General features: G+C 39.3%; 2 protein-coding genes across 2 annotated transcripts in view; one reads left to right on the top strand and one right to left on the bottom strand.

Annotated features, from left to right (window-relative positions):
* The window catches only part of ncanb (neurocan b), a 128,442-nt gene extending 121,870 nt beyond the window's left edge, over window positions 1-6,572 (top strand). The window contains exon 15 of the mRNA XM_084416784.1: window positions 62-6,572. Within this exon, the coding sequence (XP_084272910.1) occupies window positions 62-180 (119 nt within the window). The 3' untranslated portion in view covers window positions 181-6,572. The remainder of the gene's footprint in view (window positions 1-61) is intronic.
* A 6,608-nt stretch (window positions 6,573-13,180) lies between these two features.
* Window positions 13,181-18,620, bottom strand: hapln4 (hyaluronan and proteoglycan link protein 4). Its single transcript, XM_084415913.1, has 5 exons — window positions 18,465-18,620; window positions 17,872-17,980; window positions 15,930-16,292; window positions 15,546-15,848; window positions 13,181-14,617 (listed from the first exon to the last, which is right to left on the bottom strand). Exons 1-5 carry the CDS (start codon window positions 18,471-18,473, stop codon window positions 14,262-14,264), a joined length of 1,140 nt encoding a protein of 379 aa, XP_084272039.1. The 5' UTR covers window positions 18,474-18,620; the 3' UTR covers window positions 13,181-14,261.
* Window positions 18,621-18,953: the final 333 nt, after the last annotated feature.

Here is an 18,953-nt window from a genome sequence, read left to right as displayed (position 1 = left end):
AAAAGTCAATATAAAGAACCGAATCGCCAAATTCATTCACACTTGATACTTGTATTCTCAGCACGGAGATCTCACCGCTACAGACGCCACCACCACAAGTCCCACCATGAGCGCAGAAAGCACAAGAGGCACGGGTCAAGAGCTCATCGAGGTCAACATGAGGGTCACGGCCATTTCTAACCAAATAATCCCCTCCTTTCCCTCAGCCTTTCGCCTCTTTGATATTCGACGGCCTTTCACCTTTCCCCCCCCTTCTCGCCTGGGTCAGTTTACCCCCATTACGATCAGAGGGGGCACTGCTGGACCTCACAAGGACTATAACAATTTTACTTTTTCCGTCTCTTTATCCGTTAATGTACCATCTCATTTTAGTGAATCAAACATGAGGAAAGTTATTTCGTACCTTCAATGTAGAAAACACTCTAGGTAACTGTTTATGTATTTTTACATAAGCATTAATTGAGCAGGAGAGTTGGTACTACATGTAAATATTGTATTTCTTTTCAAAACGCAGGATCAAATCAAAACGGCCAGGAAATGCTTGGTATCCGTTTGCTCATGCAGTATTTCTTGACTGTTTTGCCGTTGGTTTGCTCTTTGTAAGACATTGACTTAATTTCTACAGTATTTCTGAGTATTGATGTGTTTTGGGTTGCGAGGAGTGGTGCTCATCCTGATTTTCATAGCGTAATCTGTGCAATTCTCGCAAAAGTAAAAATCCCCCTCATGTTGTTCTAAACCCGTAAAACTTCATTTCCTCCGTTGAAGCGTGAAGGGATGAGTGAATGCCGACATTTAAAAACATGAAAAAAGCAGCATAAAAGTAATTGATCGTTGTTTTCTGAAGATTTATGCGAGAAACTACGTTTTTTTTATAATCAGTAGCTGTTATTGTTAATCTTCACTCAATGGTGGCTTTGTGATGTTTGATGTAAAATCTGGCAGCTTGATGACAAACAAGATTTCAGACCCATATCTGTGGCGTTCTCTGCGAATAATCATTTAAATTTGGGGTTTTCCTCACGCAAACTTACTGAATACCTTGATAAGGAGAATCTAGAATACATATAGTCATATGAACCACTTTAATGATAATTTTACTGTGCTTTTCATCATTTTAGGAGCTGTCTACATACATTTTTACACTGTAAAAAATGATATGATCAATAAGTTATGACAACATACACTCACCTAAAGGATTATTAGGAACACCTGTTCAATTTCTCATTAATGCAATTATCTAATCAACCAATCACATGGCAGTTGCTTCAATGCATTTAGGGGTGTGGTCCTGGTCAAGACAATCTCCTGAACTCCAAACTGAATGTCAGAATGGGAAAGAAAGGTGATTTAAGCAATTTTGAGCGTGGCATGGTTTTTGGTGCCAGACGGGCCGGTCTGAGTATTTCACAATCTGCTCAGTTACTGGGATTTTCACGCACAACCATTTCTAGGGTTTACAAAGAATGGTGTGAAAAGAGAAAAACATCCAGTATGCGGCAGTCCTGTGGGCGAAAATGCCTTGTTGATGCTAGAGGTCAGAGGAGAATGGGCCGACTGATTCAAGCTGATAGAAGAGCAACTTTGACTGAAATAACCACTCGTTACAACCAAGGTATACAGCAAAGCATTTGTGAAGCCACAACACGCACAACCTTGAGGTGGATGGGCTACAACAGCAGAAGACCCCACCGGGTACCACTCATCTCCACTACAAATAGGAAAAAGAGGCTACAATTTGCACAAGCTCACCAAAATTGGACAGTTGAAGACTGGAAAAATGTTGCCTGGTCTGATGAGTCTCGATTTCTGTTGAGACATTCAGATGGTAGAGTCAGAATTTGGCGTAAACAGAATGAGAACATGGATCCATCATGCCTTGTTACCACTGTGCAGGCTGGTGGTGGTGGTGTAATGGTGTGGGGGATGTTTTCTTGGCACACTTTAGGCCCCTTAGTGCCAATTGGGCATCGTTTAAATGCCACGGCCTACCTGAGCATTGTTTCTGACCATGTCCATCCCTTTATGACCACCATGTACCCATCCTCTGATGGCTACTTCCAGCAGGATAATGCACCATGTCACAAAGCTCGAATCATTTCAAATTGGTTTCTTGAACATGACAATGAGTTCACTGTACAAAAATGGCCCCCACAGTCACCAGATCTCAACCCAATAGAGCATCTTTGGGATGTGGTGGAACGGGAGCTTCGTGCCCTGGATGTGCATCCCACAAATCTCCATCAACTGCAAGATGCTATCCTATCAATATGGGCCAACATTTCTAAAGAATGCTTTCAGCACCTTGTTGAATCAATGCCACATAGAATTAACGCAGTTCTGAAGGCGAAAGGGGGTCAAACACAGTATTAGTATGGTGTTCCTAATAATCCTTTAGGTGAGTGTATGTTTTTACATTAAAACTCATACTACTTTAACTTTAAGGGATTAAAAAAAATATATAAGTTATACAAGATTCAACTCTTTTTTTTTTTTAAGGCAGTTTAATGTGATTTAAGTTGAAATGACTTAAATGTCTAAGTTGACTGTACTTCAAAATTTAAGACAGCATATATTTTTTGACAGTGTATTGTATGGAAAAGAGCAGCTTGGACTTTCTACAAAGTTAATTCTTTTGTGCTTCACTGACAAAAAAAAGGTAATACGGGTTTGGAAAGACATGAGGGTGAATAAATGATGACAGACTTCTCATTTTTGGGGTTGAAATATTACGCTAAGTCCTTAAACAGCCCTTAACGCAGAAGAATTTCAACCCTTGACTGAAGATTTCCTATCTTTCACAGGTATTGACTTGACAAGAATTAGATAAAATATGCCACTGTAAAATCTCCCTACTAGTGGTCCCTCTATCTGTAATTGATAGTCTGTGTCATGATCTCCTACTTTTTCCCCCACAGAGGAGAAATTGTCCTGTCAGAGCCTGTCTGCGAGAAAAAGAGTGAGAATTAGAGCGACAGAAAGAGAGGTTCGACTCTTCTTAATTGCACCCGGCTATATCTACGCCACATCAAACTGAGCCAGTGACAAGGTACTTTTAACAGCCTCGAGGGTCGAACGCTACACCCATAATTAGCTTCTCAATGTAGCACAGTTGGGGAAGAAATAAAATAAGGATGGATTCCCATGGGTGGGATAAGAACGAAAACAAAGAATCCAGATGGTGCGATATCACATACAGGTTAGATGTTAAAAGTGCTCATGGGTAAATTTCAGAGACAGGGATACCTCCAGCACTGAAGATCAAGCGGTTAAAAAGGAAAGGCTCATGCAGAAGAAAGCCAGTTGAGATGCAGCATTTGGCCTTCTGTTCTCCTCAGAGCGAAAGATGTTGTCTGGGCTCACTGTGGGTTTGAAAAGCACACTTTTTTTTTCTGTCCTACCAGGTGCGTGTCCTGTTTTTCAAATAGTACTGCGACAGCTGACTCAAAAATGAGGACTTGCGCCTTTTTCTCTGCCCTCTCAACCATCCTCTTTACCTTAAAAAAGGGCAGAGTCTTTATTTTACAGAGCATTTTTTCTAATGCCGAGGTTCGTGCTTATCTCTCGCTGTTCCTTTCTCAATTTCCCCATGAGATTGCGAACGTAGCCCACTTCTCCGCCAACTTCTTTTCAACGTCAGTGCTCCCTCATCTTTCCTTCTCTACCTTTATCCACCTTTTTTAATGAAATAGCCCAACATTCAGAGACTGTGAAAAGCCAATAGTCTGTCCGAATATCTGAACAATTAATCTTTTTTTTCCAAGCAAGCTTAATTAATGTTGAGGTTATTGCCCCTTTTTTGATAAAGAAGCAATTGACTTAAAGAAAAGGATTATTTTCATTTTGAAAAAGCTGTTTTTGAACATTTTGAAGTTTAGCCAAAAGTGGAAGAAGGTGTATTAATGGGTCAATTTCCATCTAGGTCACATTTCACCCCAATTTAATGAAATTGTTCAAAAATTGGTTTTACATTGTTAAAATAAGTTAAGCAATTTTCAAATTTCAACTCATTTTTTGAGATAGTTTAATGTAATTTAAGTTGAAATTACTTAAACATCCAAGTTGATTGTACTTAAAAAATTAAGGCAGCAACTTTTTTTTTGCAGTGTATTGTTGTAATTTTTATTTTATGATTTTTAAATTCATTTTGCATTTCATTAATGGGAATTTGAGAGGAAAAATGTACTTAATTTTCCTGAAATGAAATGTCAAATAATGTCACAATGCAAAAACAAATTCTCATCCCTAAAGCAAAATACCCTTTAAAAAAAATTATATTATCAATAGGTTATAACAACATATGTTTTAACATTGCTTTAACTCGTACAAAACTTGAAAATTGTCATACAAGATTTAACAAATTTTTTAAGTCAGTTTAATGCAATTTAAGTTGAAATGACTTAAACAAATCAAGTTGACTGTACTTTTTTTCTTTTGATTTTGGGGTGAAAAAAGACCTGGACATATTCTGAACGGGTTTCTGGTGATTCATTCGAATGCCTGTGCGTGATTTGCATTGAACAGGAGGTGTACCAGTGTTGTGCAATTTGTCTGTCAAAATTGGAGTCTTGTTCTGATATCCAGTATCCTAATAATCCATATTAGCTGCTAATGTACCTCTATATCACACTAATAGCTCTTTACAGCCCTCAGCTCAGACTAGCAAAGGAAGGCAGATGGCTAACAATGTGGCAACTTAATTGCGAGCCTTGATTATAAAAATGAACCTTTAAACAAAGAATGTTCACAGCTGTCTTTTGGCAGGCATTCTGGAGAACCGTAAGAGGCAGCTGCGGGATTTTCTTGTGGCAAGTTTTCTGACTAATTGCCACAGAGCAATTGCTATCCCAGAGGTTGTTATGCTAGCTGCACCTCCCCTTTGTAGTTACATTTGTGGAACATAGTCTTATTTAGGCTTGTTTGCGTGACTCATTCAGCCAGATTTGTCGAGTTCCTCACAAGCAAAATATGCAAAATACTCTTGCGCATCTCACAATAGCCGCCAACACTTTGTTTGCTATCTCCCGCTGCAGCCGACTGGTGTTTTTCCATTCACTCTGTTTTGGTACAATGTGCACGTTGTGACGAGAGTTTAACCTTGTCCTTTTCGTATTTACATGATTGTTGGAGGTAAAGAGGAAGCTGTGGAGGTGAGACAGGAGCACGATGTCCTCTGTTTAATCAGGACTGCAGGTAACACGCCACATCCATCATCCCCTTCTAGACTTTCGCAGCAAGAGTAGCACATCTGAATTTTTAGTGCGTTATCTTCGTCTGCTGGAAATGTCTTTGATTGGATGGTGTCAGAAAGGGAATTACCATGACAAAGAAGCCAGTTCATCTGCCGGTGGCAGTGTGGATTCTTCTGGAAATCACAGCTGCTTAGTATACTTAACCCGAACCTCCGGCGTTCCCCGTTCACCTAAACCATGCTTACATAGTCTGCCCTTTACCTCGTAAAAAACTCTATTGGCACATAATCCTATCTGTAAATTCCATCCCGGCTGGCTGTCATATCATTAAACCCAACTTTGGGATGTTAGCGCTGTCTGAGAGGACCTTAAAGAAGACTCTATGATACAGATTAAGATACTGTAAGGCTTTTTTTAGGTTTCCATGCTCCTATGTATATGAGTTACACCTCATATCACGAGACATATTGAGGAGAGGTGTGCATCACGTAAACTCACATTGAAGGTGCGCGCTTTCGACTTGGACTAGAAAATAACCACCCAAAACAACCTGGCAACAATGATAGCAATGCGTTAAATACCATTCATCATTCTACTGAGTTTTGCACAGGTTTTATTCTACCACATTTTATCTCGATATGGTTGGGTCTTTGGCTTTACATTATATCCAGTTGGACTGTGAGGTTTTCGAACATCCAGTCGCATACATTTTTGTGAATTTTTTTGTTTTACTGTTTACTTTGCCTCTAAAGAACCAAGCCTATGATTTTTTTTGTTAAAGCTGTTTCTTTCTGTATATTTATTATTCGTTATTAATGACCCAGCATTCCCTGCTGTTAAAAGCAGTAAATTCATTCCTTCAGCAGTAGCAAAACAACCTTTTGGCACCACTCCTCAGCTCTGTGATGTACAGACTTTGTTTTCAATTCTTGATGGTTTCCTTAATTTTTTATGTATGTATGTATTTATTTATTTATTTTTCACTTTTTTAAAATGAAAACTGGATGTGTTTGAGTCCCCGGACCTTAGTCACACAGGCTAATTCTCTATCTGTTCTCCAGCCCAAGGCAGAAAACACTCCTGCTGCTGCATCAAACATTAAACACCGTCTTCTACATTGAGTTACTGTTGTTTCTTAAAACATTTTCTTCAGCAGGATGAGCGGGTTAGGCTGTGTGAATGCTGTCCATGTGTGTTATTCAATATTTATTGATGTTCTTATGAATTCTAGTTCTGTCATTGTATCATATTCTTTACCAAACATGTGTTCAATTAAAAACATTGGATGGGATCGGTAATATTATTTAATTGCTTATATCTTTTGCTGTTGTTTTTGTTGCAAAGAAATTACTCATTCATAGTTCACCCCAAAAATGTCATTCCAAACCTGTATGAACTTCTTTCCCCTCGTAGAACACAAAAGGAGAAATTTTGAAGAACGCTCACGCTGCTCTTTTCCATACAATGTAAGCATATAGTGACCAAGAAAGCCATACAGGTTTGGAACGACATGAGGGTGAGTAAATGATGCTAAGATTTCCTTTATAGATGAATTATCCCGTTTTAACAAACTTATATTATGTAATCATTAAAACTTAAGGGCCTCTGAAAAAAAATGCAATTTTATGCACATTTATAAAAAAAAATAATTAGTTTGGTTTGGCCAGGATATTTTTTTTAGCATCGCTATATCTTATTTTGCCACTACAAATGTTTTTTTTCTCTCCATCACTGGACGCAAGTTCTTCTTATCAAGCCGTTGGCTCTCAAGAAGTGTGTGGTGAATAATTCATACACACCAGTGTATCTCTGACTACCTCTGCTTTATCTCTTCATGTCAGATTCAAGGTCTTTGATGTTCCATCCTCACGCTGAGGCGCGAGACATTGTAAATATTCCTGTACGGAGCTATGATTCTCACGTTTAATAATCAGGCGAGATCACAGAAACGCAGCAAAACAAGGTGTTAGACGTGCAATATCAGAGGTCTATTCATCCAGACATATACAATTTTAAAATAAATTGTGCATAATGAAAAAGCACCCTGTTGAGATCAAGTTTCACCTCAAATAGGTCAACTACATTTTCATAAATACAGCTCATAAAGGCACAGTTCAACCAAAAAGGTAAATTATGCAAGTACTTACTCACTTTCTTCTTCTTTTTTCCATAAAAGGACAGTTCATAGTTCCAAAAACACAAAAATGTGGTCCATTTGATAGTTTTGTATGAGGAACAAGAAGAAATTATAAGGGTTGGTTCACTAAAAAATTAAAATTGCCATCATGTAATTAGCCTCAGTTCATAACTCCAAAAACAAACATTTGGTACATATGACTAATGCACCATATTGCAAGTCATCTGAAGTCATACCATAATTTTGTGAGGAACAGCATGAAATTTAAAGGGATAGAAATTCTGCCATCCTTTACTCACCCTCATTTCGTTCCAAACCCATAAGACTTTTTTTCATTTTCAAACCACAAATGAAGATATATTTTAATGAAACCTAATTTCTGTCCATTCCACAAATATGCTGATGCTTCAAAAATGTTATATAGAGAGCGTGAAAGAAATCCATATGAATCCAGCAGATTAATGCAAGTCTGCTGAAGAAACACGATCACTTCCTATGAAAAACATTTATTCACATATAAATAATGATCACATACATAGAGCACATCAAATATTGAAAACGGAAGCTCACATGTGGTTGCTTGGTGCACAAGAACCAATGACGTTCATTTTCACGCCTCAGGCAAGTGCCATTGACTGTCTCTTTCAGGTTTCATTAAAGAAAAAAAATCCTAATTTGTGTTTCAAAGATTAACAAATGGGCTTGGAGTAATTTATGACATAATTTTCGTTTTCAAGTCGTTATACACTAAGAATTTGTCACCTTTTGTTTGCCAAGAAAAAACAGACTGATCTCACAGAAAGCCATGTTGAAAAAACAACAGCATGTGCGTTTTTGAATGACATGAGGGGGAGTAGATGACAGAATATTCATTTTTGGGTGAACTGTCACATTTAAAAAAAAATCGACATTTAACTGTTGAGACTCCATAACCAACTCTGGTTTGAATAAATTCCAATCTAGTTTGATTTGGCATCTGTAGCGGGAGATCTCTCTGCCCGACTGATCTGCACGTGCTAGACTCTCCCAGCGTTCCAAGGGCAAGCTGTCCTCATTAGACGTCAAGCTGTGGAATCTAGTTAGTGTTGCTCTTAAGATGACCTAGGCATTTTTCCAACTGCAAAAACACATTCCTGATTTACTGTGCTGCTATCTTTTGAACCAGTTACTATTCTGGGAGGGATATGAATTTGAAGAAGTGTAAGCCTTTTTTTTCTTCTTTTTTTTCAATAAATAGCATCTCATCCAAGAACTTTTTCGCTGACTGAAGCTAACTGTGCAAATAGCATGTGAATTGCCAGATTCTCACGGATTTACTTTCTGAATGCGTTCCTCATCGTAAACCTACAGCATTTTGAAAAATTGTGACAGTCGACAATCTTCGCACTCCCCCGGCGTGCTTCTCATTTGGGAAATGCGTTTATACCGTTGCCACATTAGCATCGTGAGTCAGTGCTAAGGTTAATTCCTATTATTAAGTCCATTTATCATTTCAGTAGGTAAACTGATGAATACAGAAGGTCTGCTAAGTCTTTGCAAGAGCCGCATTTAACAGGATAATGATGTTTGTGCAGATGGTTGCTGAGTCCTTAGTTGCTAATAGCTTTTTAAAGTACTGCTGGATGCAAAGCAGGCCAAAAAAATGAGTCGCAAACTAAATAATAAAAAAAAAACGTCCTTCTGCTCGAGTCCATATGGGCCGCTAGGGCTAGATGCACATGCCCAGTGTACATTTGTTGTTGTTCTACGGTTGACGATCCAGAAACCTTCCTTCATTAAGCAGCTTAGCGCATCTTCAGTATAACAGGATTTTCACACATTGGTGACTTAGGGGATAGCTAGTCTATCAGAGTCCTCTTACTCCTGGTCTCACTCCAATTGGGAAGCACCGCATGCTCCAGAGAAGAGCTCAACCTTCATGGCTTGGAAGGGCCACCTCTCAGAGTTTTATAAAACTCTTGGTTTTATTGCTCTGGCTGTTGCGTCCAACTCCTGACTCATCCCGGATTGATACAGTCCAGTTGCTTTCCAATTTGCACTCTTATCAATGCTGGTGATGGGAACATATGCGAGACAAGATAATGATTTATCAAAATGCAACATGTTGTTGGATCTTTTGTTAGTTTGGACCCTTAACCATTAACTTCCCCTTAAAACCAGATGCATTTTTAACAATGTTAAGACTTGTTTTAGCTCTGAAACAAACAAGCCTAAACCTAAAATCTGTTCGGTTGATTTGAATGTTGTTCAAGGACTTAGCACTGTAAACCCAATAAATAAATATAAAAAGAATATATATATATTAAGGTAATCAGTTACATAAAAAATTTCAAGTTAGGAAGTTCTAAGTGTAAGTAAGAAGAACTGGTAGATTTTTATTTTGTACTCATACTTTTTAATTACTCTTGACTTGAAATATTTGAGTAAGCGAATTCATACATGTAACTTAAAATTATCATGTAATCTCAACTTAAATTTTTTAGTAGTGGAAACTTGGCTAGCTTTAATTCAGTAAATGCTAACTTGCTTAAATTATTTTGAGTATTAGGGTTTACATTGTGTCCCAAGTGTCGTTGATACCACGGTATCCATAATGGGAAACCTATAACCTAATAAATTTCATTTTGATATTGCATCTAAATTCATTACTTGAAAATTATTATGTTGTAACTTTTAAAGGGTAACTAAACCCCTGGTCAGAGCCTGACTCCACCCACTGGCAATATTTGAAAAATGCTAGAAAAGTGGGCAGACCCCAGCGGAGATAGAGGGGACGAACCGTGAGCGGGGGGGCGTGCACCTGAGACCCGCTGTCAGACTCTCTAAAATGGAGAGTGACGCACAGGGTCGCGAGACGACGTAAAGTACATGCATCTGATGAGTTTTATCGAGTTGATGTCAATAGCGCGCGCTCTCTATAGGCATTTTCATATTTTGCCGCTATGTGAAAAAATCCAGCAAAATGCGCTGGCGCGTTTGTTGACCCCAGAGGATTAACTTTAGCCTAACCATAAATTGTGATTAAAATATATATGATCACTCACATCAAGACGCCGCTGCGGTGGTGGAGTCCATGTAGGAGGAGCAGCGTTTGGCACTGCGTCGCTTTTCAGCGCGAGCTGTGTGGAGAAGCCCATTTCCACCTCTATTGCGTTGGAAAAGCAATTCCGCGTAAAATGCAGGTTTCACACTCACGGTCTTCCAGGCCTAATTTCCAAGTCTGCTGGAAAGCTGTGCAGTTGCCACTAACAACACTACACCTACCACTGTACTAAATACAGATAAATCTATGCTAGTTCATCCAAGGGCGTGGTGAGCTCGTACCAAGGGAGGGCGTGGTGAGCTGGAACCTGCTTACGTCACGCAGTACCGCAACATCCAATAGGAAAATTCAACTGCAGTAGCCACCGTTCAACCTGAAGAGGGCAGCACTCAGACGTTTTTACACCATATATTGTAGAATTAAAACACTTTATACCCAAATGTCAAAAAAGTTACTCGAATCAATGACCAGCACTAATAAAGCCCCATTCTTACAGATCATTAACTAAAAAAAGTTGGTTTAGGGTTTAGTTACCCTTTAAGTTAAAAAACTGGTAGCAGCAATTTTTGCTTGTACTATATTTTGTACATACTTTCCAGTGTTTAAAAATCATGTAACTTTCTTTCCTCCTTGGGTCATGTTTCAAGAGCACTCTGTGAATAAATGCTCTAAACAGTTCCATTAACCTTCTGCCCCTTCTTTTCCACTTCAGTTTGAGTTCTTTCAACACAAACCGGCGAGGGAAAGCAGCATGCTTGCTCTTGATCTGTACCTGCGGCCGCTTCCGATCGGAACAAATCAGCAGGATCCGTGTTCAAAGCTTAAAGCATCTAAACGAACAGTGAATGCTCACTGTTCACTGCTGGAGGCTTATTCAACAAAGCAGAGCCTTTGTATGCACTGACTCATTACCCGCCGAAATGAGCTAATCAGTGTTACAAACACTTCAGTCAGACATGATGTTCGAGTGTTCAATTTTCACTTTGTTTTATCCTTTCAGCAGGTAAGAAATGAGATTCTGATTCAGTTCTGTTTGCCCAAGAGGACGTGCTCAGTTGTTAATGGTCAATTAATTTTGACTTCATGTTGAGGGAGGATTAAAAGGATCCAATGACAGTCATGCAACTATTTGAATAGACATACATTAAATTGTCTTTTTATACATGTTCCTGTTAAGAACACAACATATGAGATGATAATGCCAATAAAAGCTTTTTAGAAATAAATTTACCAAAAAAATGTATGCATTTTTTTTGTGTGTTTTTCTAAGAAATAGTACAGCTCCCTACATATTGGTGCACTTAAAATATATATATATATATATGCCTTAAAAACATGAGTTCATTGATTGAAATAAACAATTTGAGTTAAAGCTGCAGTCCGTATTGTTTCCTCTTTGTCGCCCTCTCAGTTCGAAATCTGCAATTGCAGTTATTTGCGGAATTATCAACTTTACGTGGATTGTGCCTCAGCACTGTACAGCGCGGATGAATCCAATGTTTTGAGGAGAATGTGCGGCTGTCAGTCACCGCGCCGGAGTGGATACTTTTTGGAAGTATGACCAATATAAGAATTTTCACTGGAAAATATCGTCTGATCAAGTAAGTAACATCCACTTTTGTTCTGGCCAACTAAGGGAAAAAAAGCATTGCAGTAAATCGCGCTGATTAAATCTAACGATCGCTTTATCATATCACGTCAAACCTTTCTCAAATTGTTAATTTTAACAACATCAGCATTGCGTGACTACATTTAATGCCCCAGATATTTATCCTTGTTTTCGCATGGGCCCGGTTGCAGTCTCTTTTTTCCTGTAGCCACTCCGAAGTCCGAAGTCTTCTGCATTTTACAACGGGTGAATCTCCAGTTGTCACAGGTGATTGTCGTTTGAACCTTTCTGGATCCACCATCAAATTGATAAATTGAATTATATCAAGAGCTGTGAGAAAAGACTATAAATCTCCACCTCCAACATCCTCACAGGCAACATAGCCTACTAGCCGGGACAACTTCTTCATGTGTACAGATGTGACATGATGCAAAGACATGCTTGAATTCCCCGCGGAAATCCACCAGCTGGAATTAAAAACATTATTACAAGCTTACCGTTTGGAATCGAACTAAGGCAAGCAGTTTTGAACACTGGCTGGTTATGTACTTGCACAAAAAATTATTTTGGATCATTTTTAATCCAAAAAAGTTACGAAATGCAGCTTTAATACAATGGAGATCGGTCTAATCAACAGAAACTCAAGATATTATGTTATCTGAACCACATTAGTTATCTAAGTTGATTTGACAAAAGAAACAATTGATGTGATTACAAATCATAAATCTATATTTTTACAGTAAGAATGAGCTGTTTCTGGATTGTTTAAAATGTTTAAACTCATGCATTCAAACATGCTACAGGATGCCAAATGCAACCAGAAATGCTAAGCATATAATGAATGCTATCAGAGTAAACAGCCTAATTTCAGCAAACAATTACTGTAGCTTTTTTTTTAATTCATGAGGCTTCATTATAGCTGTTACTATGGAACTCTAAGGGTCACTTATGTTATTCTGGCAAAGCAACAAACATTTTCTCAAGTGTTTTTGCAGACTGTAGACACAAAGAGAGGCATCACCGGGCGCTTGTGCCCAAGACAAACCAAAATAGCAATGTGCAATTTGCTAGAGGCATCGTCATGGTTACCAGCGACATCAGGTTTTTCTTCCCTTTTTGAGTCAGAGGTCAAGTTTTTGTGTTCACAAGCAATTCTGTGCCCAGTATCCACAGTATTTAGAGAATTGAGAAGCAACGCAAACAGATAAATAACTTTAATCTCAAATGCTTCATCATTGACAATATTGTGCAATACTGAACAAACAGTGCAATGTCAACCACTAAGAGGTAGTAAAGCAGCTTATATAAGTCTGTCGTTCACAATATTTTAGCTTTATCGGTGTAACAAACGTCTTAAAATGTCATGCTTAATTCTATTATTGCTTGCAAGGTCATTCAAAATTTATCAAAAATGAGTGTTATGTGCATAGTAATTGGCAAAGCTAATCAGTTTTGCTACTTGCTTAGATGGCAACAACTGTGAAAGTTCATTTTAATAAGCAAGCTAAGCCCAGCCAAGCTAGCCAGTTCATGCTAGCATCTGATGCGAATTTCGTCCGTTATAACTTTCTCATCTTCAGGTCAGTAAGGGCTATCGTATGGAAGCTTGTTTCCGCCACAGAATATATATATTTTATAAATATAATTACAACATTCCATCTCACAATTCAGACTTTTTTCTCACAGTTGCGAGAAATAAACTCGCAATTGCGAGATATAAACTGAAACTCGCAATTGCAAGGAAGTTAGAATTGTGAGACATAAACTCGCGAATTGCGAGAAATAATCAGAATTGTGAGATATAAACTCGCAATAGCGAGGAAGTCAGAATTGTGCAATATAAACTCACAATTGCGTGGAAACAAGCTTCCAGAATATTGCTAATGTGCTACACTCATTATAAGGCTAAATTAGCTTTCCTGCTTTCTTAGAGCTCATTAAAGTTGCTTTTGTCTTCCCTGGGAAACAGCAGAAAATAAAACAAATTGAAAACCTCAAGGCTAAGTTCTGTTTTCTCTGCATGCAGGGTATATTGTGAAACATTTAGGCTAATACATTGTACCATGTTTTTCCCTAGTGATGTTTCTGAGGGAAAAAATTGCTACCTTTCACAATTTAGAGATGATTGACACCTCATTTCAAGTGAGTAAAATTATATAAGCTCAAATATGCCCAGACTTCAGCGCTAGCCTAGTTGCCTAGTAGCCTAGCAGGTGTGCAAAAAAAGCCTTGTCTGTCAAACATGGAAGCCATGATGCTAGTACCTAGTATTTTGCACTTTCAGATACTTCTGGTGCTGTTAACTGGTTTGGATGTGGTTTCTTCCGGAGCCTGTGTTGACTGGACATCAGGGTTCCTGCGGAAGCAGTAGGCTCCGTAGAGCCGGAACTTCTTATCAGGGAAACCCAGGTTTCGGACACCGGGTTCTGGGCCACCGCAGCGGGTCCGAGGATTGACTATGGGGTAACGAATGCTGCCATCTTCCACCCATCCTGCCTCACAACGGTCCAAGAGCTGGATCTTCCAAGCAGCATACAGTTGTCCGACTTTGGCTATCACTGCGTCATCACGTTGACATGCCTTTACCGCCTCAAGGTAGTTTACCTTCTTAAAACGTTTGAGAAAGTAAACACGTCCTGCAACAGAAACACAATTTTATTAAAGACAACAGAAGCTGTGAGAAGTTTTGAGTAGCTCATCGTAAATGACAGAATTGCTGAAGCAACATGATTGGTTGAAGGCTGCAAATGTTCTGACAAAAATGCTCATGAAATCCATACTAAAAGAAGACATTTTACTTCAGATGAATTTACATCGGCCTTTATCATGATTAAATAAAAATGCCTTTTTTGTTCAGGCCTGGCTGGGTAAGAAAATGAGGAAAGAGGACAAAGAAAGAAAGAAAGATTTCAGAATGCCACCTGTTTTTCAGGAGTCAATTATTGATTTTCTGTTTGTTTATGTGACTGCTGACTGTTAGGGCAGCACATCGTCTCATATTTCCCACTGGGCCATTCGGTAAATTTCCAGCAGCTGGTCAGTGTAGGGGTATTATTGAAAATTGCCCTAGCTATAAAGATTTCAGGACAAACTGTCCTCTCTAATAGCCCACTTGGGGATGAAAAGAAAAGCCTTTGGCTCTCAATGACTTGACTGCAAGTGGGTTTGAAGAACCAGGCAAGTCTTGTGTACCCACTGGATCATTCGGCACTTAGTAACAAATGGTCTGAACCTGGGCCAAAAAATTCCGTTTTCTTCCTGAAGACAAAATCAATTCAACTTTCAACTGTTCAAACGCCTATTATTCCCACATGGTCACAAAGTGACTTTACACCACAGAAGCTGTACTTAATCATAGTTCCCTGAAATCTGATTTGATTCGGCCAATTTTCCAGGAACTGATGCATTGCTCAGTTAAAACTTCTTCATTTATATCACTGGCACCATTTGTTGGACATGTATCAAACAGAAGGCAGTAAAAGGAGAAGCAGGAGGACCTTCTCAACAGAAACCTGGTCTAACAGCCTTAGGCTGGAAGAGATTGCTGAGAAGGCAAACACTCACCGTTGAGGTTCGAGGTAAAGCAAAAAGCATCAAAGAGTTCGTCATCTTTGTGCCTGTAGCCGTAGTTGCGGACACCGGGAGGGCTATCCTTACGGCCACATTGGTCTCGAGGATGGGAGATGGGGTATTGGACCGAGCCATCTTCTAACCAGCCGGCATTACACCAGTCCAAGCCCTCAAGCCAAGCCTTGTGTAGTTGCGCATGGGAGGCCAGAATAGCATCTTGCTGTCGGCACACATCCTCAGCCTGGTGGTAGTTCAGCTTGTAGCGTCCGGATGGAGGATAGTATGGGAACACCACACCTTTGAAAAGAAGTTCATAGAAACATGACACTTTATTCAATCTTAGTTGCTACAATAAAAACACCTGGCCAACTCCCTGACCTTCAAGGTCTAGATTGACAAATCCTGTGTCATCCTCCATGTCATTGGTGACCTCGCACTCATAGCGGCCATAGTCTTGCAAAGTGATGTTGTGAATTATAACTGAAGCGTCTCCTGGTCCTGCCCTCTCCAGAGACACACGGCCACGGTAAGACCCAAATACCTTCTGTTGTCGCCCCAGTGCAACGAACACGTCTTCAAACTGGAAAGAATCAGAAATCTTCGTCCATTTGATGCGAATGCGGTAAGGGTCGACGTTCTCTGGTTCATGGTGGTAACGGCAGGGAAGGGTGATAGTCCCACCGCGATGGGTGACCACCTTACCTGGAGCAGTTTGTACTATCACTGCCCCAGTATCATCCTCTAAGGAAAAAGAGAGAGAAGTAAAGGAATCACTACACGCATTGCACTGCATGCATTCAATGTATCGGAGTATTTCTGGGAATCAAACCCTTGACTTTAGAGTTCCTAGCAGCAACTTCAGAAGCCAGGAAGGCCACATTCAAACCGAACTAGATTCTGCAATCATATTTGTGTATTATAATTATTATTTTTTTATTTTTTTACAGGTGAATTCAGGTAAATTGGGCCACGTTTTGACAGTCATTCAATGTCGAAAAGTGGCCCAATTTACCTGATTTCATCTGAATTTTTCTGAAAGGTTTCCTGACTTTTCCAGGTTTGGGTGAAAATGCACCTGATTGTGAAACTGCAAATAGGGTAATTTTCTTTTCAGATATAACCACATCTGTCAGTATTTTTGTGGTGTGTCCCTTTCGATTCAGAGAACTCAACTGACGTGTCAAATCAGCCTAAAATCTGCATTGTGCTTTATTATCTTTTAAGAGTGCCAGTTGTATGCAGATGCAGCCCACCTGCTGAGTACTTTACCTTTACCTGTTGAGCAACAGGAACATCTGGCCCAACGAAGACATTTGAATAACTATAGTATCGAAAACGACACTGAAAATGCTTTAATCCTTGACATTTTCTTTTATTTCCCACAGAATCCCTTGCTTTTGTCTGAAGGCTGTTCAAAGGCACTTGAAGCCTAGTTGGATTTGAAAGTGGATTTGGATTTGCTCCTCCAAGCCACCAAGTCTTAAAAGTGTGAACCAAAGCTATCAAACAACACCTTTTCTGATAGCTGTCCAAGATCTTCCGGACAGACCTCAAGGGCCGTAATCAGCCTTGACATCTGCTCATTTAAACTGTCAGCTGGATACCTGGCAATCTGAAATGTCTGTTCCCAAAACACTTTTTCTTTTGAAAGCAGGGTTGCCAAACATGTCCAATAATTAATTCAGCCAGAGACAGCAAAAGAACCAGTATTTCATCAGAAGAAAAGGGTTCTAAACTCAAAGCAATGTCACTGTAACCACAGACTTTTTGAAAGTAATTTGCAGCTGACAAGTAAATGATGAGGCCATGCTGTGAGAGGACAGCTAGTGTAACAGCTTTTGGCAATTAAAGACTGTTTTTCCTTGTTTATATAAAAATGAATACCAAATGAAGAAAAGAGACCTAGTGGACCTGAAATTGAATATGCAGGATGTTTACTTGCATTAGCGGTGTCATCCCTATAATATAAATATGCAAACAGTATCGGATGTTGCATATTGCTTGTATTTACCCTACTTGCCTCGTAGCCACTACAACTGGGTTTGTAAGAGATATTCTTTTAATACATCTGGTGGTCGGCTACTGAATTTGAGAAGTGAGATTATACACATAAAATGACTCTTGTGGGTGGAGAGGTCTCTTGGTCAAAATTGACATTGAATTGCTCTACATATCAAAGCGCTTACACGGTGGCAGCAGAATGCAAGTAGGAGGTTGTCAGTAGGTATCATAACCTTGTTCTGATTACATTGCATTCACATGTTTGCATTACTTACATTGTGATCTGACACCAAAGTGGCACAGAAGACAATGTACTTACCCATTACATGAACCACTCTCCTCCGTCCTTTCTCTATGTCGGCTGGGTAGGTGGTCACAAAGGGTGAAAGGAACAACAGTGCGCAGGTAATGGTTTCCAGGCACAAGATCTTTTTTTTTTTAAAGAAAAAGAAAAAGAAAGAAAAAACAGAAAGGGAACAACTAGGCTTTATTCATATTGTGCACAACTTAGTTTGGTTTTCAAATCTTTAAGATTGTTTACACTGACATTTTGAGAAACAATCTGCATGTTCAAACAGCGTAGTCAACATCTGATAGCCTACATAAGGTTTGTACAAAAATGTCTGATATCTGATTTTTGTTCTGATCTAAAGCCAAGCAGTGTTTGTTTACAAATGGGGGCCTTTATTACGTATGCATTTAAGTAACATGATCCAAACCACACATACACACACTACTACTACTGCTGCAGCACTGACACCAGCCCAAACACATTATAGGCTACGACACAGCGGATTCGTACATCATCATCCTCAACTCCCCTTAGAGCATCTTTGAGCATCCCCTACCGCAATGCACTGCGCATTATCAAGGTGACAGAAGTAAAATCCACACACATGCGATTTAACTCACCATCATCATGAGAAGACGTGTTTTATGTTGAGATGGGGTACAGTTATTATCGCTCCAGTTGACTGATGCGCGTTAGTGCAGCTGTCCCGAATCTGACTCAGTTTCACTGCAGATGTCTGTCGCGTCTCATCACGCACTGCTGACGGTATCAGCAGTGGAAGACTCTCTCATTTACAGTACGCATGAAGAAAAGCGTAGCTTAGTGCTGATGTAGTAGTGTGACGATAAAGAGTTACCTCTTTTTATCTCACGCTGTACTACAAAGTTGTATTTGTATATTTTTCTCTGTTGCGTACGTTGCAGACCTAGTTTATTTATTCGCAAACTCGGTGCTTGGAGCTTTATTCGACAAGTTTATATAGTAATTTATTCGTGAATATTTAACCTCAAATCCCACGACAACCTAAACTTATTTTATAAACACTTTTCCGTGTATAGGATTTAGAGAGATTGGCGGTAAATACTTTTTTTTGAACCGGAAGGGGAATT

Source organism: Rutilus rutilus (assembly GCF_951802725.1).
Source record: "Rutilus rutilus genome assembly, chromosome: 8".
Classification (NCBI taxonomy): Eukaryota; Metazoa; Chordata; class Actinopteri; order Cypriniformes; family Leuciscidae; genus Rutilus; species Rutilus rutilus.
Note: the sequence above shows the minus strand (reverse complement) of the source record. Positions and strands in the feature narration are given on the sequence as shown.